Here is a 27758-nt window from a genome sequence, read left to right as displayed (position 1 = left end):
TTTTCTGAATTGAATTTCTCTGCACAGCTCAGCAAGCTATCTATGTCCCACTGAAACCTACGACAACCTTCTACATTATCCACAACACAACCAACCTTTGTGTCATCTGATGGGCAACTATCAGTAAATGCTCAAAAGACCACCTGATCACTAGTGTGGGACGTATACGCTAGTAGTGCAACACTAACACTGCACAGCTTGCAAAACCATTCTTTTCAGTAGTTAAGTTTTGGGCAACTCTATTATCACACGTTACGCTATCAGATGCAGCAGGCGCAGAAGCCACCCAGCATCTGGATAGTGTAGTGGAAGCTTATCCTTCAATGAGTCTAGATCAGCTCATTGCTGTTGAAGATTCAGCTGTAGCCACACACTTATTGTGAACCACTGTGTTCATGGGGCTTGAAGAACATCACAGAATTCACGGCAATCTTTACATTTAATTTTACCCGTAGGCTGTATGCAAAGCGAATTTTTAAAAAAATTACAATTGTCATTCAGAGTTCATCAAGGTATAGTCTAAAGCTCCACAACCAACTTTCCTGTCTTCTGCACTTACTTCGCCAGTTCCTTTGTCCAGTGTACAACTATTGGAAGGCAAGCACATGCTTTTAGCAGAGCCCAGTGCTACAAGGACAACAGAGTGAGAACCCAAGGTGACGCAGTGGCTCAGCTAGTTGAGCCAATGCCTCAGTGCTGGAGACCCGTGTTCAATACCGTCTGTGTGGAATTTGCACATTCTCCATGTGACTGTACGAGTTTCCTCCAGGTACTCCACATCCCACATACACGCAGATTGGTAGAGTAATTGGCCACTGAAAATTGCCTTTAGTGTGTTGATGCATGGCAGAGGAGAAAGAAAATAGAAGGATTAATGGAGAATCATTGTAAATGGGTGGCTCATGATCAGCATAGACTCAATGGGTCAAAGGGCTTGTTTCCACACAGTCTCCCTCTTTAACACTTTCTCTCTCACTCCCTAACTCTAAGAATCTCTACCCCATCTGTGAAAAACAGGTTACAACAATGAAAGTCTCTACCCTAGAGGAATATGTTGGCTTAATCATGGGAAGTATTTAAAGAGAAATATTTGAAATGTCAGAGAACTGAGGGCTAACGGGCATAGAAGACAAGGCTAGGGGCCAATCAGCCACGACTGACAGTGGGGAAAGTTGGAGGGGGTGAACGACCTACTCCTGCCTCTACTGTCTGATGTTGTTCTTCTTTTGTTCTGAACATGTTGCAGAATTCAGTGTAACTAAACCTACACAGATACAAATCAAAGGGAAGACGGGAAAGCAGCACCAGAAGTTAAACGTATAATTTTTTTTAAAAAATCTTACCAGTTTCCCACAAAGAATTCCACAGGTTTCTATTCCTCGTGCTGTATTTGCATCAGCCTGCTTCAAAAACTGTTGGCAAAGATTCTTTGGAAGGACCACATACTGAAGCCCATCGACATTTTGCTCTGCAAGATATTAAGTAGCAAACAGCTGTACACTTCCAATAAAACGACGACTTCCATTTGTTCAGCGTGCATCGGAGTGGGTTTAGAAGTGAACTTGCCGAGTCTGGCATGCATTCAGTTCAATGTGGAACGGTGAATGATAGTTCTGCCAATACGAAACTTTTATAACAGTGAAACACTCTTCGGCTAGAATGGCCCATGCAACGTAGATTCAGAACGATGTGGGCAGCTGTTTTTTGAAGAGCTCAATGAGATGTCAGAATCAGGTTTATTATCACTGTCCCATATGACGTGAAATTTGTTGTCTTGCGGTAGCAGTACAGCACATACGCACCGTACTGTCACGCCATGCTGGAGAGCTCAGCTTGAGCAATGCTTTGAAAACAAATGATTATACAGAATAGTACAGCTCAGTACAGGCCCTTCGAACCATGACGTCGTGCCAACCTTTAATCTACTCTAAGATCAATCCAACCCTTCTCTCCCACACAGCCCTCAATTCACTATCATCCATGAGCCTATCTAAGAGTTTCTTAAATGGCCCTAATGCATCTGCTTCTACTACTACGGTTGGCAGTACTTTCCACTCACCCACCACTCTCTGTATTAAAAAAAAACTTACTTCGGATATCCCCCACATACTTTCCTTCAATCACCTTATAATTTTGCCCCTTCAGCCTTTGGGGGGAAAAGTCTCTGACTGTCCACTTAATCTACACCTCCGATCATCCATCAAGTCACCTCTCATTCCCCTTCGCTCCAAAGAGAAAAGCCTTAGCTCACTCAACTAATCCTCATAAGACATAAATTGATGTGGTTATTTCCATTCTTCATCAATACTCAAACTCAGGATAACTCTGAACTAGAAAGGAGAAAATGTGCTGCACATTTATTTATCAGTAACTGCTACCTGTAATGCAGATTATCAGTGGAGTTCTATGGTGTCAAATTGAGTGTTTGCAATGTGTGTGAAAGAATGATTTCATATTTATATTTCATACAGAACGTTTTCCATGAAATAAATACTTCATAAAGAGGATGTATTTTTGTATGATGATGCACTTATGCATGGAAAGACGTGACTAGATGGTATGCAAACAAAAGCATATCACTGTATTTCAGTGCATGTGATATTAATAAACCAATAAAAGATTAACAGGCCATTCACACCATCGATCATACCTGGCGTAATTTCTATGGATTTTGTTGCGAGTGTGGTAACTTTGATCACATCTCTCCGATCTTCAAGATTCAAGACTCAAACTTGTTTGCGTTAACACCCAAAGGTATACTGGCAGCAATCTGCAAGTGTTGCCATAAATTCCAGTGCCAACATAGCGTGCCCACAATGCTCAGTAGGACGACAAGCAACAAAACAGTAGCAAAGCACGTATACTTCTTATGGATGGAGAGTGACTGATAACTTTGCCTGCATTGATCTCTGTACACAGAGCTTTGGTACTACCCTGCTGAGATCTATTGAGCACATTAGTGCAAACCGGGCTGTGTTCAGCTGCTGATTGTGCAGAAATCAGTAATTTCACTTATGAAAACTGTGTTCAGTTCAGACTAAGGCAGGCAAGCCTTGGTCAAGTAGACCAGAGGAAACATAGAAAACAGGAGCAGGCAACAGGCCATTCAGCCTTTTACACCTGTTCCACTCTTCTTTAGAGTCCTGGCTGATCCTTTATAATCAATATCCCAGCTGATGTCTTTTTATCTAGAAACCCTTCTACATCCTTTGTTTTTAAATGCAGTCAGCTACTTGGCCTCTACAGTTTTCTGTGGAAGTGGAACATTCTGAATGACACTTCTCCTCATCTTCATCCAAAATCTCTTCCATCCAATCACACCTCATCTGCACTTCCAGGTGAGGCAACACTTTGCCTGCAAGTCTGTTGGGGTCATCTACTGCATCTGGTGCCCTGGTGTGGCCTCCTCAATATCGGTGACATCCAATTCAGATTGGGGGACCACTCCGTCAAGCACCTTTGTTCCATCTGCCACAACAGGCTGGATTTACTGATGGCCACCCATTTTAATTCGACTTCCATTTCCATTCCGTGTGGATCATGAGGATAGCCAAAGGCTTTTTCCCAGGGCTGAAATGGCTAACACAAGGGGGCATAGTTTTAAGGTGCTTGGAAATAGGTATTGAGGGGATGTCAGGGGTAAGTTTTTCCACACAGAGAGTGTGGGTGCGTGGAATGCATTGCCAGTGGCAGTGGTGGAAGTGGATGCAATAGGGCCTCATAAGAGCCTCTGAGATAGGTACCCGGACCTTAGGAAAATAGAGGGCTATGCACTAGGGAAATTCTAGGCAGTTTCCTGAGTAGGTTACATGGTCAGCACAACATTGTGGGCTGAAGGGCCTGTAATGTACTATAGATTTCTATGTTCTACATTCATTCCAACATGCTGATCCATGGCCTTCTCTACTACCACAATGAGGCCCCCCTCAGGTTGGAGGACCAATGTTTCACATTCCGTTTGGGTAGCACCCAATCCGAAGGCATGAAAACTGAATTCTTGAACTTCCAGTAATTTCTTTCCCCTTCTCTCTCTTACCATTCAAATTCTGACTCCCCTCCTACCCCTTCCTTTCTCCTCACCTGCAATCAATTCCCTCTGGTGCTTCTCCTTCCTCCTTTTCAGATTCTTTCATTTTCAGCCCTCACCCATCTCGGTCCATCACCTTCTACCCATCACCTCCCAACTTCTCACATACCCCCTTCCCGGTCCATCCACCTTCCCCCTCACCTGGTTTCACCTACCACTTCCAGCTTGTACCCTTACCCCCCCCCCACTTTTTTCTATTTTGGCTTCTTCCCCCTTCTTTCCAGTATTGCTGAAGGGTCTTGGATCAAAGTTGATGTTTATTCATTTCCCTAGATGCTGCCTGACCTGCTGACTTCCTCCAGCATTTTGCCTGTGTTGCTCTGGATTTCCAGAATCTGCCGAATCTCTTGTCACTCTACCTCCTCTCTGAGAGAGAAATTGGACCGAGATTTAAGGTAATCAGTGCAGGAACTGGGAGAAAGTCAATTCTCTCATGCAGCCAGTTGTAATGTAGACTGCATGGCCTGGAAGTGGTGGGGAAGCAGATGAATTATAAACTCTCAAAAGTTACATCTGGGAGCTGCTTGAGTAATATTAAGAGCTGCCCTGCTCTAGAGTCATCAGTGATATTTTTCATAGACAATTACTAGTTTATACAATCACTCCCCAGACTTCTCCCCATAACCTTTGATGCCATGTCCAATCAAGAACTTATCAAGCTCTGCCTTAAATACATCCAATGACCCGGCCTCCACAAATTCACCACCCTCTGGCTAAAGAAATTTCTCCGTATTTCTGTTTTAAATGGGCGCCCCTCTATCCTAAGGCTGTGCCTGCCCTCTTGTCTTAGAATCCCTTACCATGGGAAACATTTTTTCCACATCTACTCTGTCTAGGCACTTCAACATTCGAAAGATTTCAATGAGATTGCCCCCCGCCATCCATCTAAAGCTAGCACAGACCTAAAGCCATCAAACATACCTCGTATAATCGTACTTTCATTCACAGAATCATCCTTGTGAACCTCCTCTGAACCCTCTCCAATGCCAGCACATCTTTTCTTAGACGAGGAGCCCAAAACTGCTCACAATACTCAAGGTGAGGCTTCACGTGCCTTATAAAGCCTCAGCATCAAATTCCTGCTCTTATATTCTAGACTTCTTGAAATGAATACTAACGTGGCATTTGCCTTCCTCACCACTGACTCAACCTACAAGTTAACCTTTAGGGTTTTCTGCACAAGGACTCCTAAGTCCCTATGCATCTCAGAATTTTGGATATTCTCCCCATTTTCCTAATCTGTCTAAGTCCTTCTTCAGCCTACCTATTTCCTCAACACAACCTGCTCTTCCACCAATCTTTGTATCATCTGCAAACCTGGCAACATAGCCATCTATTCCATCAACTAATCATTGATATACAGCATAAAAAAAGCAGTCTTAACTCCAAGCCCTGCGGAACACCACTTAGTCACTGGCAACCAAGCAGAAAAGGACCCTTTTATTCCTTCTCCCTGCCTCCTACCAATCAGCCAATGCTCTAACCATGCCAGTAACTTTCCTATAATACCATGGGCTCTTAACTTGGTAAGCAGATTCATGTGTGACACCTTGTCAAAGGCCTTCTGGAAGTCCAAATATACAACACCCACTGCATCTCCTTTATCTATCCTACTTGCAATCCCCTCAAAAAAAATTCCAACAGGTTCATCAGGCAAGATATTCCCTTAAGGAAGCCATGCTGAGTTTCTTATCTTGTCCTGTCACCAAGTACTGCATTACCTCATCCTTAACAATCGACTCCAACATCTTCCCAACCACTGACATCAACCTAACTGGTCTATAATCTCCTGTTGCCTTCCTCCTTTCTTAAAGAGTGGAGTGATATTTGCAATTTTCCAGTCTTCTGACACCATGCCATGTTGCTTGAAAGATCATTACTAATGCCTCCACAATCTCTAACACTACCTCTTTCAGAACCCTAGGGTGAGTTCATCTGGTCCAGGTGACTTATGTACCCTTAGGTCTTTCAGCTTTTTGAGCACCTTCTCCCTTGTAATAGCAACTGCATTCACTTCTCTTCCCACACACCCTTCAGCATTTGGCACACTGCTAGTGTTTTCCACAGCGAACACTGATGGAAAATACTCATTTAGTTCATGTACTATCTCCTTGTCCCTCATTATTATTTCTCCAGCCTCATTTTCTAGTGGCCTTATACTACTACTACTACGTCGACTTAGGCCTAGGGGGCCGGCATCAGGCAAACGCCTATATCCTATATAAGCTTTTACACTCTGATATGTTTGTTAGCTTGCTTTCATATTTCACCTCTTCCCTCCTAATGATTCTTTTAGTTGCTCTCTGTAGGTTTTTAAAAGCTTCCCAATCCTCTATCTTCCCGCTAATCTTTGCTTTGTTGTATGCCCTCTCTTTTGCTTTTACATTAGCTTTGACTTCCCTTGTCAGCTATGGTACTATTTTGCCATTTGGGTATTTCTTTTTTTTTGGAATACGTCTATCCTGCACCTTCCTCATTTTTCCCAGAAACTGCCAACATCTCCTTCCAATTTACTTTGGCCGACTCTTTTCTCATACCACTGTAATTTCCGTTACGCCACTGAAATATTGCTATGCCAGACTTCACTTTCTCCCTATCAAACTTCAAGTTGAACTCAATCATATTGTGATCACTGCCTCCTAAGTGTCCTTTTATCTTAAGCTCCTCATCACCTCCAGTTCATTACATAGCACCCGATCCAGTATAGCTGATCCCCTATAGACTCAATGACAAACTGCTCTGAAAAGTCACCTTGAAGGAATTCAACAAAATCACTTTCTTGAGATATATTACCGATCTGATTTTCCAAATCAAACTGCATGTTAAAATCTCCCATGAATATCTTAACATTGCCCTTTTGACATGTCTTTTCTATTTCTCGTTGTAATCTGTGTCCCACATCCCACCTACTGTTAGGAGGCCTGTATATAACTACCATCAGGGGCCTATTACCCTTGCAGTTTCTTAACTCAACCCACAAGGATTCTACATCTTCTAGTCTTACGTCCCATCTTTCTAATGATTTGATGCCTTTTTTTTTAAACCAGCAGAGCCACGCCTGCCTACCTTCCTATCCCTCCGATATAACCTGCAACATTGGACATTGCCCAGTGTGTACCATTACTAACGTGACTCAGTAAAAAACATTTAATCATATTACTCTGTTGTCATTCTTGCTCTGCACAAATGTAACAAGAGAGCTGGCCTGATTGACGATGGGCAAGTATGGATGCAAGACAGATAAGCACAATTAAGAAAGCAATCGGCAATAGTCCATCTGAAAATCAGAGAAGGCTCACTTACTACTGGAGCTGCTCTGTGGCTTGAGCGACCTATCCACAGGAGGGCACCATCCTGGCTGGGCATCACCTGGCATCTGTCCGGCAGCATTAGCTCCCAACTGGGGAAGAAGGGAAGGTTCGGAACTTCCATAGGCAGCAGCGGTGCATGTCAATATCCCTCCATCGTTCCGTTCCGTCATGTGTGACTTTACCTCTTTCTGCTTCTCCTTCACAAGGTCCTGCCTCTTAAGCTGCTCTTCAAAGATACGGAACTGTTGCACTTCCAACTGCTGCTGACGAATCCGAGCAACGCGCATTTTCTCCTCCTCAAACAACTTATTTTGCTGCTCTTTCTCCAATTTAGCTTCTCTCGATTTGTTCTGTGAAAACAGAAAAGTAGCACAATACTGTATTTCTCTATAGCTACTAAGCAAGGATAAACGTATTGGAGTCCTGTAATCCCATCTTTATCCAAGAGGAAACTTACTTAGCAGCAAAGTTATCAACCCTGCAGCAAAGTACATCTGTGTTTGCTGTGATACCATTCAGTGGTGTTTTAATAAAAGAAGTGTCTCGACTTGAGAGTGATCCCGAGCTTCCAATCAATACAGGGGGGCAAAAAAAGCTGAGAAATCTGCACAGGTCTCAGTCCCCTTGTGGGATTTTAGTCCATCTTCCTAAATAGATTATTGGGAAAACAGTTGGAAACACTATTTAGTTTATGTGTGCCTCAGATAGGAATGTGCAGGGACATCTTTTCCAATAACTATCATTCTAAAAAAGTTAAATGGGAAATATTTCAGTGTTGGGTTTCACTTTTCAAATGATATTGGTATATGGCACAAGTTGGAACTACAGTGTTCGTGACGTAAGTCGGCAACATGACTCACGACGGGAAGATCCTCTGCTATCTGATCTAGTAGCTATTTAATACATGGCATGATAGATTAGTAGATTAAAGGGGAACAGAGTGTTTTATTGAGCCAAGGTGATATGACTTCTGGTTGGGGGTAGTTGATACCACTATATTATGATGTAGTTTAACTGGAATGCAGGAGCTCTTGAATTATTATGGAGGAGATAGTAATCTAGGAAGCTAGCTAGATCAGTAACCAACACAGTAGACAGCTTATCAGCCTGATGGACTGTGTAGTCAGGGATGTTGCCATGAAACTGTGCATCAGGACACCAGAGGGAGCTGTGTATTCCAGTCAAAACAACTCAAAATAGGATAAAAATGAAAAATCTGAGCAGACCCTGGCATCCCTGTGAGATCTCACTCCATCCACTTAAAAGCATTATAAAAATAATTTTTAAAAGCCCTTAGGCACAAGAGATTCTGCAAATGCTGAAAAACTTGAGCAACGCACACAAAATGCTGGGAAACTCAGCAGGTCGGACAGCATCTACGGAGAGGAATGAACAACCAATGTTTCAGGCTAAGACCCTTCATAGGACTGGAAAAGCAACAGGCAGAAGCCAGAATGGGGGGGGGGGGGAGAAGGAGTACAAGTTAGCAAATGATAGGTGAACCAGGTGCAGGATGAAGGTAGGTGGGCGGGGAGGGGATATGAAATACTAAGCTGAAAGGTGATAGGTGGAAGAGGTGAAGGGCTGAAGGAGGAGGAATCTGATAGAAGCGCAGACCATAGGAGAAAGGGAAGGAGGAGGGGCACCAGAGGTGGTGATATTCAGGTGAGGAAAAGAAGAGGTGGGAGGGGGGTCAGAATGGGGAATAGAAAAAGAGAGAAGGGGAAGGAGAAATAAATTACCAGAAGTTAAGAGAAATTGAATATGAGGTGCTGCTCCTCCAAACTGAGCAGCCTCATTGTGGTAACAGAGAAGGCCATGGACTGACATGCCAGAATGGGAACGGGAAGTAGGATTAAAATGGGTGGCTACTGGGAAAACACGCCACTTGTGACTGTCAGAGAAAAAGATGTTCAACGAAGCAGTCCCCCTATCTACATTAGGTGACACTGATGTAGAGGAGGCCACACTAGGAACACCAGATACAGATGATGATCGCAAGTGTCATCTGAGCTGGAGGCCTGTTCAGGGCCTGAACAGTGGAGAAGGACAGAGTGAAGGAACAGGTGTAACACTTAACCCGCCTGCAGGGATAAGTGACAGGAGGGAGACTGCAGGCAGCTATGAACTGACAAGGGAGTCGGGGAGGTGGTGAGGGAGAGGGAAAGATACCCTGTGGAAAGCAGGAAAGATGATACTATTTGGTGATGAAACAGAAACCTAGGATCAGTACTTGTGTGAACACACAGGACCAGGACAAGGCAGGTTCTATCCCATCTGCCAAAGAGGGCCATTCTCCCTGATAACTACATCTGCATGAAGTGCACCGAGCTGCTAAGTTACAGGAGGCAAGTACCTAGGTGACTGTCAGGAGAGGGAAAAGGAATAGGTGGTCAGTGCAGAGAACCCTTGTGGTCATACCCTCAATAACAAGTATACCACTTTAGATAATGTTGGGGAGGACGACCTGCTGGGGGAAGCCACAGCTATCAGCTCTCTGGCATTGAATCTGGTTCTGTGACTAAGGAGCGGAGGAGAAGAGGCGTGCAGTGCTGATACGGGATCCCATAGTTAGAGGAGCAGACAGGAGATTCTGTGGACATGAAAAAGACACCTAGGTGGTATTTTACCTCTCACGTGCCAGGGTCAGGGATGTCTCAGATCGGGTCCACTGCACTCTAAAGGGGAAGGAGACTAGCCGGAAGTTGTGGTACAAATTGCTATCAAGAACAGAGGTAGGAAATGGTAGCAGGTCCTGAAGAGAGAATGTAGGGAGGTAGACAGAAAGCTGAAAATCAGGAGTAATCTCTGGATTGCTGTCAAAGCCATGCGCCAATGAGAGTAAGAATACAATGAATGTGTGGCTGAGACATTGGTGCAGGGGGCAGGGGTTCAGATTTCTGAAACACTGGGGTCTCTTCTGGGGAAGGGTTGACCTGTACAAAAAGGATGAGTTAATCCTGAACCCGAGGGGGACCAATATCCTTGTTCAAAGGTTCAATTTAATGTCAGAGAAATGTATACAATATACATCCTGAAATACTTTTTCTTCACAAACATCCACGAAAACAGAGAAGTGCCCCAAAGAATGAGCGACAGTTAAACGTCCAGCTCCCCTCCCTCGCAAAGTTCCCCCGCATCTCCTCCCTCCCGTGCATAAGCAGCAGCAAGCAACAATCCCCTCTCCCCCCACCGGCAAAAAAGGCAAGCCTCCGCACCGCCACCGAGCACTCAAGCGTGAGCTAGGCAATAGCAAAGACACAGTCTTGCAGTCACCCCAAAGACTTCACGTCTCCCAGTGTTCGACATACCACAGATCCTCTCTCTCCCTAATAAGGGAAAAAGTGCCTCCATTTTCCAGCGAGCGGGGAGACATAATAAACAACTCACCGGGCACGTTTGCTACAGCTGTTGGGTAACATTTAGACTAAGTTGGCAGGGGGATGGGATCCAGAGAGTTGGGGCTAGGGATGGGGCAGTTGGTGTCCAAGTAGATGCAGTGTGTAGTGAGATTGTGGGGAAGGACAGGCAGATGTCAGAGCAAAATTCCAGTCAGTGGAATGAGTGCAACATGGGGGTAAAATCGAAAAGGGTGACGAATGCAGGACCGAAGGTCTTATATTTGAATGCACACAGTGTATGGAATAAGGTAGATGATCTCGAAGCACAGTTAGATTGGTAAGTATGACATTGTGAACATCACTAGTCATAGCTGAAAACGCGATCGTAGTTGGGAGCTTAACATCCAAAGATACACATTGTATAGAAAGGCCAGGTAGGTAGGCAGAGGGGATGGGGTGGTCTTGTTGGTAAAAATTTAAATCAAATCCTTAGAAAGAAGAGACGTTGGAGCGGAAGGTGTAGAATCATTTTGGGTATTTGGAGAGGCATGACTGCATATAATTATTTGCATATTTTAAAACCCCACAAAAAGAATTGATGATTTTTGTTTAAGAGGCTGTCAGCTCTGTATTACCATTGCTTTAATCTCTAATCTACAATACTGCCTACACTTCAGAGGTTTGTCATTAGTGCTTCGAGACATCCTGAGATTGTGAAAGGGTTGTGCATTCAGTCGTAGGGAGTTGGGTGGGGGGGGGGGACAAGGAGGAAAGGCAGGGAAGCACAAGGCAAAGGCACAATCATTCAAAATAAACATGCATAAAGTGAGGTTACTGAGCCCCACCCAAAACATAAAATATGCACGTGTGACTCCTTCCAAGGCTGACAAATGTTCAGTTCTGCAGGCACCCTGATGCAATGTGGTACGAAGACCCAAAACTTACTTTTTTTTTTAATATAATGCTAGAGAACATTCATAAACTGTTATCCTGGCAGAGAGCTCTACAAGAGAGTTTACTGCAAAGGATCAGTGGTATGATATTATAGATCTGATCTTCTGTTTACAATGTGACCTATTGTTTGTCTCCTTGGTGCTCGAAGGAATGCAAATGTAGCCAAAAGCAAATTACAGCTGATGTAAAACTTAGAATGTACAGCTTGTGAAGGGCTAAATACCACAAACAGTAATGTGGTCACACAGAGACGAGCAGCTTTGGGTGTTCTTGAGGGATAAATATTGATGTGGTAACCTGAAGAAGTTCCCTGTAATTTGACAAACCAAATGACTGCACTAGATCTGCAGGAGCTGCTAAAAAGAGAAAAACAAACCACGCAAATACCCACAGTACCTCCAGCAACCAGCAGAGACACTGAGCGAATGAGCGAGATGGCAGTCCCAACCACAGAGGGACAGATTACCAGCAGGCAAGAAAAAATTAAACTCTTAATTTACCTGAGCAGTCATAAATTCTTTGTATTCAGCATCATATTTGGCAATAAGCTGTGCTTTCAACTCCTCTGCCCTTGGAAATGCAACCTCCTTTAATTTCTTGGATTAAACAAATAAATTGATATTATTTTTCTGATAAAAATAAACTAAAAATTAATACAATCACTTTCAATTGGGGGAGGGGGACCATGAGAGGCCTGCGTCGGGCATTTTCACGCCCTACAAGGTGCAGCTTTCAATTGAATGCATTTTAAATGGCCACAGGGCACGGTGGCACTGAGTCCACCGCTCCTAGGACCCAGGTTTGATCCTGGCCTCTACTGCTCTCCATGTGGAGTTTGCCTGTGACTGGGTTTTCAATCACTGGATTCCTCCCACACCCCAAGAGACGGACACACGAGTTTATTGGCTGTAAACTACCCAGTGTAGGGAAGTGACTGAAGAGAAACTGATCAGCATTTTGAGTGAGAAAAGTCACAGACAAGCAAGGGCCGGATGGATGGGACCGCAGGTATTTTGCGCTGAGAGTCAGCATGGACCGATGGGTCTACTGACTTCCTTTGGTGTCATGGTAACTCTAGGATCACCTTTATTCACCATATATATTTACATATATTAAGAATTTGCTGTGGTGTGCTGGTGTGACAGGCAATGAACAACAACGTTCAACAATTATAAAGAATTATATAAAAGCAACTGAGAAGTTATAGTGTGGATATGGAACAAAATGTGCACAAGTACTTAAACACCAGCATGTATTTACAATGTAAACAGCATTATGAAGAGTGGTGTAAAGTGCTAACAGCACCGTGCAGTGACTGAGTTAATAGGCAGAGGAGGGAAGGGTGCCTAACTAAAATGATTGATCCAATTAACTGCCTGAGGGAGAAACATTCAAGGTGACATGAAGTTTTTGTTTTACTGACTAGTAACATTTCCCAGAAGGGAGCTTTTGGAAAAGGCAGTTTGCTTGGTGTGTAGGGTCCACAATGATTTTTCCTGGACACATACAAGTCCACAGTTCACTGTAGTTTTCGTACATTGTGAGAGGGTGCTGCATCGAATCAGACAGTAATGGCAGATGTCAGGATGCTCCCAATGATGACAGTGTAGAATTGCATCAATATATTCTGGGGAAGTTGTAATTGTATCAACTGCCACAGGAAGTGCATCCTTTTTGTTAATGAAGGAGACAGGCCCTGAAAGCAAACATACGACCTCAAAACATGACCAGCAGCAGCTCAACTGGTCTGCAGGGTTTGCTGACTGGATATGGCACGATTTCCCAGCCAACTGCAATAGGGATACGTAGCCAGTTCATGTATTGACCAACTAGCAAATAAATGAACAGTAACAGTCATCACCTGGTGGATATCTTGATGTGAGAGGGAAGTGGTAAGTAACCACTACTGCGACACAACGGATAAAAATAAACTGCAGATTTGGATCAGACACAAAAGTCACAAAGACAAGAATATCTGCAGATGCTGGAAATCAAAAGCAACAAGCACAAAATGCTGGAGAAACTCAGCAGGTCAGACAGCATCTATGGAACAGAATAAACGGTCGAAGTTTCGGGCTGAGACCCTTCATCAGGACTGGTGGAGGGTCTCAGCCCCACACTGACTGTTTACTCTTTTCCACAGATGCTGGCTGACCTGTTGGGGCATAAAAATCAGTCCGGACTACAACCTAAAGAAAGCTCGCAGCTTTGTTGTTTTAGCTTAAGAGACAGATGATTTGTTCATCAAAAAATAACTTTTTGCAGTGTTTCTAAATTTAAAACAAATGAGATATTTTGACATGTAGTCATTGTTGTAGTATCTGAAATAAAGCAGCCAATTTAAGCACTGGAAGGCTCTCATTAATCCAGTAACCTGGTTTCAATCCTGACCTCCAGTCCTGTCAGTAAGAAATTTGCACGTTCTCCCCATGAGCACATGGATTTCCCCCAGGTCCTTCATCCAAAAGACAGTGCCATTTGCTTAATTAGCTAATGAGCCCTCGTTTAAGTGGCTGGCTGGAGAACTAGGAAGTGATCGGCGTGTGGGACTGCACTGGTTATACAGAAACAAGCAGGCGACTGAATCTGATGAAATTGACGGAAGCTTGTTTAATTTTATATTGTGGAAAATGTAAAAAAAAAATAATGAAAATATGCAATTCTTCCTGTCCTTCAGGACCTTTTAATTCCACCTGAACTGAAAATAGAACTTATTTTCATAATACCTCTACAAGATGACGTTCTCCATCTGTGCATCACTCCCTTAACGTTAACTGGGAGAGGCAGCCAACATTTTAAGCTCAACCTTCTGGATTAGAACCTGGACTTAAAACCTTTCTGGCTCAGAGATGAATGTTCATGTCTACAAGCCTTGTAAACATCTGGCACAGGCACCAAACGTCCTCACAGGTTCAGTGTCGCAAGACCGGATTTCCCATTCAGAGCATCCGAGTCTGAATGCTAACATCAGCCATTACATTAGCTCTCTCCATGGCGGCATTAAAAGCACATGTGCATTAACCTGTTGCCCTAATCATAAACTAACTTGAAAAGGGTCTGTAGAACGTGGACTACAGAACAGTACTGGCCCCTAAGCCCACGATTTTGTGCTGACATTTTAACCGACTCCAAGATCATTCTAATGCTTCCCTCAATTTTTCTTTCATCCATGTGCCCAGCTAAGAGTCTTTTAAATGTCCCTAAGTATCCACCTCTACCACCATGCCTGGCAGCACGTTCCACACACCCATCACTCTATGTATAAAACCTATTGTAGCTGCTACTCAATCAAACCAACACCGCTTAGAGACTAAACTCTGTGCGACAGGAGAACACACATCATAGTACAATAGTCTCTGCTTTATTTCGTTCATTATTATTGCACATTGGTAAATTATTAGTGCGTATATTATTACTCTGTACTTTACCATTAGTTGAGTTTGCACTCTAAGTGTGTTTTTAAACGTTGCTGCTGTAACGAAAGAATTTCCCACTCGGGATCAATAAATTACTTATGATTGCTATTATAATTATTAAGCATGGTGAAGAGGGGGTGCTGATTCTGTATGATACACTCCAATCCAATTATAATGCTCCAAAATCGAAGAATACATTCGATCATTATTAAGAAACTAGCAACTCAATCAATCTTGAAGCAATAAAAATTAAATGAAACTAAAACTAGCGACAAAAAAATAGTCTTAGCATATTAAATATAATCAAGTTTGCTTCAACGTAATTAAGTGAACTCCAGCAAAAAGCTACTTTAAATGTAACTCAGCGCTCAACAAAAAGGTTTCACCCGAGCTCACTCCCTTAGTTCAACTGAACACAAGACAAATCATCAAAATTTAAATAAACTCCTTGCTTCTATGTGCCCACACTCATATGACTAACTACCGTAATAAACATTAATAAACACACAACACAAAATACAAAGATAGGTACATGGCTCCTACACCTACCTCTGGCATCCCACCCTGTACTTCTCCCCATCACCTTAGAGTTACGCCCACTCGTATTAGCCATTTCTGCCCCTGGAAAAAGGTGCTGGCTATCCACTCGATCTATGCCTCTTATCACCTTGTACACCTCTATCAAGTCACCTCTCACCCTCCTTCACTCCAAAGAAAAAAGTCCTCGCTCACTCAACCTTTTCTGAGTGCTGGTATATGTGTTGACTGTGATAGAAAAACGTTGAGCTCACACTCAAGGTTATAGACATGGTTTGCAAAGGAACATACAGCCTCTGCATTCTAATTGACACCATAATCACATTGTTGATGAAGCAGCATACATACTTTCAGAATATCCTGCTTTTCTGGAATTGCACATGATTGGTAATCCCGATGCTTTGGCAATTTCTCGACAAACAAACTGTAAAAACAAAGCAATATGTCATTACGATGACTGCAGAGCCCTCCACTTTTACAGTACAATAAACCAAGTTATCTTATAATCTTCTTTCAATCACAGTTTGCACAATAATTAACGGCAAGGGTTTCAGTAAAATGTTTCTTACGTTATAAACTTGTTATAAAGGACAAAGGCATTTTCAAGGTTTCCTTCTTCCAAGTAGACAGACGCCATCTGGACCATCTCCACTCCAGATCGAAAGTAGCGACGGGGAGTAACGACCTCACTGATCTCTACATTACATCCCATTTTGGTGAGGGCCCTCACTCGCTCTTGTGGAGTTAGGGTGACATCCATGTGGCTGGGGGCAACAGACAGTTTTTTCTGTGGAACAATTAACATTCTTTTAGTGAGGAATTGCTAAATAGACACTTCTAATAAAAACTCTTGAAATCTAAAATAATTTAGACATTTTAATCTTATCAGAATGAAAATCAGGTTTATTATCACCAGCATGTGACGGGAAGTTTGTTAACTTAGCAGCAGCAGTTCAATGCAATACATAATATAGAAGAAAGAAATAAAATAATAATAATAAATAAATCTTATTCAGTATACTCTATACAGTATACATGTATTGAGGACAATACAGAGTGACCTGAAAGCCAGGATCAGGGAGGCTAAAGACAGGTACAGGAGGAAGCTTGAGTGGAAACTCCAGCAGACCAACATGACAGAGGTCTGGAGAGGGATGAGGACCATCACTGGGTTCCGGCAAACTAACAACAGAGGAGCTGAAGGCAGTGTGGACAGGGCCAATGAACTTAACCTGTTCTTTAACAGATTTGACATTGTGGCCCCTGCCCATCCCCCCACATGATTCATCTGTTGTCGGCCCCCAACCAACACATATTTCACTCTCCCCTCCTACCCCTCCTCACATTCCCCCACCCTGCTCTCATGACTATACCCCTTCCCCACACGAAACCACCATGGTGGGCTTCACAGCTGAACAAGTGAGAAGACAGCTGAAACGTCTCAACCCAAGCAAGGCTGCAGGACCGGATGGTGTCAGTACCAGGGTGCTCAAAGCCTGTGCCCCTCAGCTATGTGGAGTACTTTGCCATGTCTTCAACCTGAGCCTGAGTCTCCAGAGGGTTCCTGTGCCGTGGAAGACGTCCTGCCTCATCCCTGTGCCAAAGACGCCACGCCCCAGTGGCCTCAATGACTACAGACCGGTGGCATTGACCTCCCACATCATGAAGACCCTGGAGAGACTTGTTCTGGAGCAGCTCCAGCCTATGGTCAGGTCACACTTAGATCCCCTCCAGTTCACCTACCAGCCCCCAACAGGAGTTGAGGATGCCATCGTCTACCTGCTGCACCATGTCTACGCCCACCTAGACAAGCCAGCGAGCACTGTGAGGGTCATGTTTTTTGACATCTCCAGCGCGTTCAATACCATCCGCCCTGCTCTGCTGGGGGAGAAGCTGACAGCGATGCAGGTGGATGCTTCCCTGATATCATGGATTATTGATTACCTGACTGGCAGACCACAGTACGTGTGCTTGCAACACTGTGTGTCCGACAGAGTGATCAGCAGCACCGGGGCTCCACAGGGGACTGTCTTGTCTCCCTTTCTCTTCACCATTTACACCTTGGACTTCAACTACTGCACAGAGTCTTGTCATCTTCAGAAGTTTTCTGATGACTCTGCCATAGTTGGATGCATCAGCAAGGGAGATGAGGTTGAGTACAGGGCTACAGTAGGAAACTTTGTCACATGGTGTGAGCAGAATTATCTGCAGCTTAATGTGAAAAAGATTAAGGAGCTGGTGGTAGACCTGAGGAGAGCTAAGGTACTGGTGACCCCTGTTTCCATCCAGGGGGTCAGTGTGGACATGGTGGAAGATTACAGATACCTGGGGATATGAATTGATAATAAAATGGACTGGTCAAAGAACACAGATGCTGTCTACAAGAAGGGTCAGAGCCGTCTCTATTTCCTGAGGAGACTGAGGTCCTTTAACATCTGCCGGACGATGCTGAGGATGTTCTATGAGTCTGTGGTGGCCAGTGCGATCATGTTTGCTGTTGTGTGCTCGGGCAGCAGACTGAGGGGAGCAGACACCAACAGAATCAACAAACTCATTCGTAAGGCCAGTGATGTTGTGGGGATGGAACTGGACTCTCTGACTGTGGCGTCTGAAAAGAGGATGCTGTCCAAATTGCATGCCATCTTGGACAACGTCTCCCATCCACTACATAATGTACTGGTTGGGCACAGGAGTACATTCAGCCAGAGACTCATTCCACCGAGATGCAACACAGAGCGTCATAGGAAGTCATTCCTGCTTGTGGCCATCAAACTTTACAACTCCTCCCTTGGAGGGTCAGACACCCTGAGCTGATAAGCTGGTTCTGGACTTATTTCCATCTGGCATAATTTACATATTATTATTTAATTATTTATTGTTTTATATTGCTATATTTATACTCTATTCTTGGTTGGTGCAACTGTAAAGAAACCAAATTTCCCTCGGGATCAATAAAGTATGTCTATCTATCTATATATTAAAAATCTGGCAAAAAAAACAAAAATACAGGTCGACCTTCACTAATCCGACTACCTGTAATTCGGTTCCTTTTCTAATCCCGCACTGATTATGCTTAATGTGATCCTTCTGTAATTCAGCATTTTCACTAATCCGGCACTCCTCAGGTCCCAATGGTGCCGGATTAGTGAAGGTCAACCTAAACGATATATTAAAAAAAAAGTGAGGTAGTGTCCAAGGGTTCAATATCCATTTAGGAATCGGATGGAGAGGAGAAGATGTTACTGAATCACTGAGTGTGTGCCTTCAGGCTTCTGTATCTCCTACCTAATGGTAACAGTGAGAAAAGGGCATGCCCTGGGTGCTGGAGGTCCTTAATAATGGACGCTGTCTTTTTGAGACACCGCTCCCTGAAGATGTCCTGGGTACTTTGCAGGCTAGTACCCAAAATGGAGCTGACTAAATTTACGACCCTCTGCAGCTTCTTTTGGTCCTGTATAGCAGCCCTTCACCCCCTCTATACCAGACAGTGATGCAGCCTGTCAGAATGCTCTCCACGGTACATCTATAGAAGCTTTTGAGTGTATTTGTTGACATACCCAATCTCTTCAAACTCCTAATAAAGTTTAGACACTGTCTTGCCTTCTTTATAACTGCATCGATACGTTGGGACCAGGTTAGATCCTCAGAGATCTTGACACACTGGAACTTGAAACTGCTCACTCTCTCCATGAGTATTGGTATGTGTTCCTTCGTCTCACCCTTCCTGAAGTCCACAATCAGCTCTTTCGTCTTACTGACGTTGAGTGCCAGGTTGTTGCTGCGGCACCACTCCACTAGTTGGCATATCTCACTCCTGTACGCCCTCTCGTCACCGCCTGAGATTCTACCAACAATGGTTATATCATTAGCAAATTTATAGTTGATATTTGAGCTATATCAGAGGGGATGACGAGATGGCCTATAGGGATGAGGTCCAGCAACTGGCCACGTGGTGTGCCAACAACTTGGCCCTTAACACCCAGAAGACCAAGGAGAGTATTGTGGATTTCAGGCGTGCGAGGAGCCACACTCATGTCCCCATCTACATCAACGGAGCTGTAGTGGAGTGTGTATCAAGCTTCAAATTCCTTGGTGTCCACATTTCCGAGGATCTTACCTGGTCCCTGAACTCCATCCTGATCAAAAAGGCACAACAGCGCCTTTATTTCCTGCGGAGCATGAAGAAAGCTCACCTCTGTCCCAGGATACTGACGGACTTTTACCACTGTACCATTGAGAGCATACTCACCAACTGCATCTCAGTGTGGTATAGCAAGTGACCCGTATCGGACCGCAAACATAGAAACATAGAAAACAGGTGGAGTAGGCCATTCGGCCCTTCGAGCCTGCACCGCCATTTATTATGATAATGGCTGATCATCCAACTCAGAACCCTGCACCAGCCTTCCCTCCATACCCCCTGATCCCCATAGCCACAAGGGCCATATCTAACTCCCTCTTAAATATAGCCAATGAACTGGCCTCAACTGTTTCCTGTGGCAGAGAATTCCACAGATTCACCACTCTCTGTGTGAAGAAGTTTTTCATAATCTCAGTCCTAAAAGGCTTCCCCCTTATCCTCAAACTGTGACCCCTCATTCTGGACTTCACCAACATCGGGAACAATCTTCCTGCATCTAGCCTGTCCAATCCCTTTAGGATTTTATACGTTTCAATCAGATCCCCCCTCAATCTTCTAAATTCCAATGAGTACAAGCCTAGTTCATCCAGTCTTTCTTCATATGAAAGTCCTGCCATCCCAGGAATCAATCTGGTGAACCTTCTTTGTACTCTCTCTATGGCAAGGATGTCTTTCCTCAGATTAGGGGACCAAAACTGCACACAATACTCCAGGTGTGGTCTCACCAAGGCCTTGTACAACTGCAGTAGTACCTCCCTGCTCCTGTACTCAAATCCTCTCGCTATAAATGCCAGCATACCATTCGCCTTTTTCACCGCCTGCTGTACCTGCATGCCCACTTTCAATGACTGGTGTATAATGACACCCAGGTCTCATTGCACCTCCCCTTTTCTTAATTGGCCACCATTCAGATAATAATCTGTTTTCCTATTTTTGCCACCAAAGTGGATAACTTCACATTTATCCACATTAAATTGCATCTGCCATGAATTTGCCCACTCACCCAACCTATCCAAGTCACCCTACATCCTCTTAGCATCCTCCTCACAGCTAACACTGCCGCCCAGCTTCGTGTCATCTGCAAACTTGGAGATGCTGCATTTAATTCCCTCATCCAAGTCATTAATATATATTGTAAACAACTGGGGTCACAGCACTGAGCCTTGCGGTACCCCACTAGTCACTGCCTGCCATTCTGAAAAGGTCCCGTTTATTCCCACTCTTTGCTTCCTGTCTGCTAACCAATTCTCTATCCACATCAATACCTTACCCCCAACACCATGTGCTTTAAGATTGCACACTAATCTCCTGTGCGGGACCTTGTCAAAAGCCTTTTGAAAATCCAAATATACCACATCCACTGGTTCTCCCCTATCCACTCTACTAGTTACATCCTCAAAAAATTCTATGAGATTCGTCAGACATGATTTTCCTTTCACAAATCCATGCTGACTTTTTCCAATGATTTCACCGCTTTCCAAATGTGCTGTTATCACATCTTTGATAACTGACTCCAGCAGTTTCCCCACCACCGAGGTTAGGCTAACCGGTCTATAATTCCCCGGTTTCTCTCTCCCTCCTTTTTTAAAAAGTGGGGTTACATTAGCCACCCTCCAATCCTCAGGAACTAGTCCAGAATCTAACGAGTTTTGAAAAATTATCACTAATGCATCCACTATTTCTTGGGCTACTTCCTTAAGCACTCTGGGATGCAGACCATCTGGCCCTGGGGATTTATCTGCCTTTAATCCCTTCAATTTACCTAACACCACTTCCCTACTAACATGTATTTCGCTCAGTTCCTCCATCTCACTGGACCCTCTGTCCTCTACTATTTCTGGAAGATTATTTATGTCCTCCTTAGTGAAGACAGAACCAAAGTAATTATTCAAGTGGTCTGCCATGTCCTTGCTCCCCATAATCAATTCACCTGTTTCTGTCTGTAGGGGACCTACATTTGTCTTTACCAGTCTTTTCCTTTTTACATATCTATAAAAGCTTTTACAGTCAGATTTTATGTTCTCTGCCAGTTTTCTCTCATAATCTTTTCTCCCCTTCCTAATTAAGCCCTTTGTCCTCCTCTGCTGAACTCTGAATTTCTCCCAGTCCTCAGGTGAGCCACTTTTTCTGGCTAATTTGTATGCTTCTTCTTTGGAATTGATACTATCTCTAATTTCTCTTGTCAGCCACGGGTGCACTACCTTCCTTGATTTATTCTTTTGCCAAACTGGGATGAACAATTGTTGTAGTTCATCCATGCAATCTTTAAATGCTTGCCATTGCATATCCACCGTCAATCCTTTAAGTGTCATTTGCCAGTCTATCTTAGCTAATTCACGTCTCATACCTTCAAAGTTACCCCTCTTTAAGTTCAGAACCTTTGTTTCTGAATTAACTATGTCACTCTCCATCTTAATGAAGAATTTCACCATATTATGGTTACTCTTACCCAAGGGGCCTCTCACGACAAGATTGCTAATTAACCCTTCCTCATTGCTCAAAACCCAGTCCAGAATAGCCTGCTCTCTAGTTGGTTCCTCGACATGTTGGTTCAAAAAACCATCCCGCATACATTCCAAGAAATCCTCTTCCTCAGCACCTTTACCAATTTGGTTCACCCAATCTACATGTAGATTGAAGTCACCCATTATAACTGCTGTTCCTTTATTGCACACATTTCTAATTTCCTGTTTAATACCATCTCCGACCTCACTACTACTGTTAGTGCAAAGCACTCAAGTGCATGGTGAAAACTGCCCAGCGGATTATCGGTACCTAATTGCCCACCATTGAGAATATCTACCATAAATGCTGCCTGGGCAGGGTGAAAAGCATTATCAAGGATGCTTCTCACCCTAACCATGGACATTTTACTCTCCTCCCATCCGGTAGGCGCTACAGGAGCCTCCACTCCCGCACCAGCAGGTACAGGAAGAGCTTCTTCCCTGAGGCTGTGACCCTGCTGAACCTCTCATCACAGCGCTAAGCAGTATTGCACCCATATTGTACCATCTCAGTACTTTTATATTTGTATGCTGTAGCACTTACTGTTTATTCGCAGTTATTTTGTAAATAGCACTATTCTTTGCATTTCTGGTCAGATGTTAACTGCATTTCATTGGCTTTGCATCTGTACTCAGCACAATGACAATAAAGTTGAATCTAATCTAATCTAACCTAATATGCCGGCTGGTGGCGCAGTGGCAACAGCGCCAGACTTCGGAGCGAAGGCTCCCGAGTTCGAACCCAGCCGGCTCCTTTGCACGCTTTCCATCTGTGCTGGGTTGAGCGTCGAGCTAGCAACTCAGCCTCGTGAAAACAAGGAAGCCTGCTACAGAAACGCCACCACGACGGTGTCCCGATGATTCAACTGAGAGTTATGAGCTTTCTTCTTCATTTCAGCTATGCCTAGCCACAGAGTCATGGATATATAAAGAGTAGAACAGTGGGCTAAGCACACACCCCTGAGGTGCACCAATGTTGATTGTCAGCGAGGAGGATATTTTATCACCAATCGGCACTGATTGTCGTCTTCCGATTAGGAAATCGAGGATCCAATTGCTGAGGGAGGTACAGAGGCCCAGATTCTCCAACTTCTCAATCAGGATTGTGGGAATGAAGGTATTAAATGCTGAGCTATAGTCGATGAGCAGCATCCTGACATAGATGTTTGTGTTGTCCAGGTGATCTACAGCCGTGTGGAGAGCCACTGAGATTGCATCTGGCGTTGACCTATTGTGGTGATAGGCAAATTGTACCAGGTCCAGATTCTTGCTGATGCAGGAGTTCAGTCTAGTCATGACCAACCTCTCAAAGCATTTCATCACTGTCGATGTGAGTCCTACTGGGTGATAGTCATTAAGGCAGGTAACGTTATTCGTTTTAGGCACTGGTATAATTGTTGCCATTTTGAAGCAAGAGGGAACTTCCACCCATAGCAGCGAGAGGTTGAAAATGTCCTTGAATACTCCCGCCAGTTGGTTGGTACAGGTTTTCAGAGCCTTACCAGGTACTCCATCGGGACCTTCCACCTTGCGAGGGTAAAAGACAGCCTGACATCGCCCTCTGAGACAGACCACTAGGTCATCAGGCGCAGCAGGGATCTTCACAGCTGTAGTTGTATTCTCCCTTTCAAAGTGGGCATAGAAAGCGTTGAGTTCATCTGGTAGTGAAGCATTGCTGCCATTAGGTACCTGGAGCTTAGAAAAGTAGAGGACTATAGGTAAGCCTAGGTAATTTCTAAGGTAAGGGCATGTTTGGCACAGCTTTGTGGGCTGAAGGGCCTGTATTGTGCTGTTGGTTTTCTATGTTTCTAATCATGCTATTGGGTTTCACTTCATAGGAATTAACGTCTTGCAAGCCCTGCCAGAGTTGTCGTGCATCCGATGTTGCATCCAACCTCATTCGAAATTGTCTCTTTGCCCTTGAAATAGCCCTCTGCAAATCATACCTGGTTTCCTGTTACAGGCCTGGGTTGCCAGATTTGAATGCCACAGATCTAGCCTTCAGCAGACGACATACCTCCTGGTTCATCCAAGGCTTTTGGCTTGAGAATGTACAGTAAGTCTTTGTAGGCACACACTCATCCACACAGGTTTTAATGAAGTCCGTAGCGACAACAGCATACTCATCCAGGTTCGAACATGAATCCCTGAATACAGTCAGTCCACCGATTCAAAGCAGTCCTGTAGAGACGCTCCTGTGCTTCCCTTGTCCATACCTTCTTCGTCCTCACTACTGGTGCTGCAGACTTCAGTCTCTGTCTATACTCAGGGAGTAGAAGTACAGCCGAGTGATCAGACTTCCCGAAGTGAGGGCGTGGAATAGCATAGTAGCAATTGTCCAATGCGTTGTTTCCTCTAGTATTGCAAGTGATCTGTTGATGGTAATTAATTAATGATTTTTTCAGACAGGCCTGGTTAAAATCTTCTAAAACAATGGTGAAGGTGTTAGGATGCGCTGTTTCGTGCACGTTGATCCCATTGCTCAGATTATCTCAAGCCTGATTGACATTGGCCTGAGGTGGAATGTATACTGCTACCAAAATTACCCCGGAGAACTCCTGTAGTAGGTAAAAACGACTGCACTTAACCGCTAGATATTCCAGGCCTTGTGAGCAGAATTGGGACAGCACTGATACAGTATATTTGTGCACCAAGAGTTGATCATGAGGCATACTCCTCCACCTCTGCTTTTGAGAGACTCCATCGATCCATATTGACAGTGTATAGTAAACCCATCAATCTGAATTGCTGCATCCAGTATGGAAGGGGTTAACCAGGATTCCGTGAAACAAAGGACACACGCGCTCCTAATGTTCCTCTGATTTCTGAGATCGTCGATTTTATTTACCAGAGACTGTACGTTTGCCAGCAAGATAGTCAGTATTGGGAGGTGAAAACCTCATTTCCTAAAGCGCACTTCTAATCCCGATCCACAGCCACACTTCCTCTGTGGGCACTTCTGTCCAGTCAGAGTTGCTTCCATCAATTTTAAGCAGCAATAGTTTGTCTAAATGCATTAAGACATCCTTGTTTACTGTACTGATCTTGGAAGCAGTTCCGCTTTTTAGCTGTATCAGGCTAAAAAGCCAGGGATTTTAATCCCTGCCCTAATAATTCATTTTACTGAATATAGATATCTTATTAAAAAATGCACTTTACTAAACACTGACACTAAAAACATGATTTAAAACCATTTCTCGTTAAATCCTACGCACTTGCCTCCTGAATGAAGTGCAAAGCTTGGTCAGCAGGTGGCGCTCCAGTTTATTGTCCACATGGTAATTTCACAGCAAATTACTCAACAGTCTTGTCAATTTCATCCTCTCACATGGCCATCCCATTTGGAATGAAAAACTCACCCAACGTTTGCTTTGAAATGATCAAAGCACCCCATTATGGAAATTCAAATGCAGGTTAACTACCCAACTTTTCCCACAGATGCTGCCTGTCCTGCTGAGTTCCTCCAACATTCTGTGTGTGTTGCTTGGATTTCCAGCATCTGTACATTTTCTCTCGTTTGCTCAACTTGAAAAGTAGTTTTAGCCCAGCTACCAAGACATCCTCTGTTAGTAAACGCACAGCCAATATGTCATCAGCCTGCAAGGGTACAGTATTTGCCCCAATGATCTAAACATCTTTTATCCAATTCTGGAGCTGAGACCAAGGATACCAGCTTCAAGTGTTGGCTAGTGTAGATTACATCGAAACAATTAATATACATTATACAAAGAGACTAAACAAACCCAGCAGAATCTGATAAAGAAAGATATGCACCCAGTGAGGAAATACTGACTTTGAGTGGTGCCAGCATATCTTTTGAAGAATCACACAGCAACATTACATTGTTGTTGGGACCTTCCATAAAATTTAAAATTTTCTTCTGTTTCTTTTTTCCAGTTATTTCATATCTTTTCAAAGCTTCATCGAAAGTCTGGTTAGGCTGAATCTGGAGTACAGGTATTACATTCACAGAACATAGAAATCCACAGCACATTACAGGCCCTTCAGCCTACAATTTTGTGCCGACCATGTAACCTACTCTAGAAACTGCCTAGAATTTCCCTAATGCATAGTCCTCTATTTCTCCAAGCTCTATGTACCTATCCAAGAGGCTCTTAAAAGACTCTATTGTAATCTGCTTCCACTACCGCCACTGGCAGTGCATTCCACACACCCACCACTCTGCATGAAAAACTTACCCCTGCCATCCCCTTGGTACCTATTTCCAAGCACCTTAAAACTATGCCCACTCGTGTTAGCCATTTCAGCCCAGCGAAAAAACCTCTGGCTATCCACACGATCAATGCCCCTCATCATCTTATGCACCTCTATCAGGTCACTTCTCATCCTCCATTGCTCCAAGGAGAAAAGGCCAAGTTCAGTCAACCTATTCTCATAAGACAAACTATTCTCCAATCCAGGCAACATCCTTGTAAATCTCCTCTGCACTCTCTTCTCACGACTCTTGAACTTAATCCTATTGTTGATGAATGCCAACACACCATACGCCTTCTTAACATCATTGTCAACGTGCGCACTCTCAGATCCCCCTCACATTCATTTCTGGTCACTCCATTACAGGAAGTATGTGGAGGCTTTGGAGAGGGTGTAGAAGAGGTTTACCAGAATGAATGGAGAGGGAAGATTGTCAGGAAAGATTGGACAAAACTGGGTTGTCTTCTCTGGAGTGGAGGAGGCTTGAACAAAATTTAATCAGATTATGAGAGGTATAGATAGAATGGATATCTGGTAACATGCACAGAATACTGGAGGAACTCAGCATCTATGGAAAAAGAGTACAGGTGTCCCCGCTTTTCGAACGTTCGCTTTATGAAACCTCACTGCTACGAAAGACCTACATTAGTACCCTGTTTTCGCTTTCAGAAGGTGTTTTCACTGCTACGAAAAAAAATTCAGCGCATGATAAAAAATCAGCACGCGAAAAACTCAGCACGCAATAAAAGGCAGAGCGCGCCCCGAGCAGCTGCTCTCCCCCGCATTCTCGTCGGCATTGCTTTAACACGTGCCTGTGAGCAGCCGTTTGCAAGATGAGTTCTAAGGTATCGGTAAAGCCTGAAAGAGCTCGTAAGGGTGTTACACTTAGCATAAAACTAGACATATTTAAGCGTTTTGATCATGGTGAATGAAGTAAGGACAACGTGAGTTTGGCTTGTGGAAGCTGACGAACATGATGTTGAAGAGGTTTTGGCATCCCATGACCAAGAACTGACAGATGAAGAGCTGAGAGGAAAGGATAACAATTGAAACCAAATGAGTAATGATAAAGTACGACTTTAATTTTGAAAGGGTACGTCGGTTTAGGAGATATTTGCAGGATGGTTTGAGTCCTTATTAAAGAACTGTGTGATAGAAAAATGCGTGAGGCACAGCAATCAAGCAAGCCTTCCACATCAGCCACAGCAGGCGACGAACCTCGACCTTCGACATCGAGGCGAGCAGAGATAGA

General features: G+C 43.9%; 1 protein-coding gene across 5 annotated transcripts in view; it reads right to left on the bottom strand.

Annotated features, from left to right (window-relative positions):
• Positions 1-27758, bottom strand: part of stambpl1 (STAM binding protein-like 1) — a 63816-nt gene that overhangs the window by 8890 nt on the left and 27168 nt on the right. For all 5 annotated transcript variants that reach the window (XM_063071636.1, XM_063071633.1, XM_063071637.1 and 2 more), the window contains 5 exons: positions 16216-16433; positions 15995-16070; positions 12194-12289; positions 7391-7748; positions 1344-1468 (listed from right to left, as the gene is read on the bottom strand). In XM_063071636.1, coding sequence (XP_062927706.1) covers positions 1344-1468; positions 7391-7748; positions 12194-12289; positions 15995-16070; positions 16216-16433 — 873 coding nt within the window. The remainder of the gene's footprint in view (positions 1-1343; positions 1469-7390; positions 7749-12193; positions 12290-15994; positions 16071-16215; positions 16434-27758) is intronic.

The sequence above is a fragment of the Mobula hypostoma genome, chromosome 19 (assembly GCF_963921235.1).
Source record: "Mobula hypostoma chromosome 19, sMobHyp1.1, whole genome shotgun sequence".
Lineage (NCBI taxonomy): Eukaryota > Metazoa > Chordata > Chondrichthyes > Myliobatiformes > Myliobatidae > Mobula > Mobula hypostoma.
Note: the sequence above shows the minus strand (reverse complement) of the source record. Positions and strands in the feature narration are given on the sequence as shown.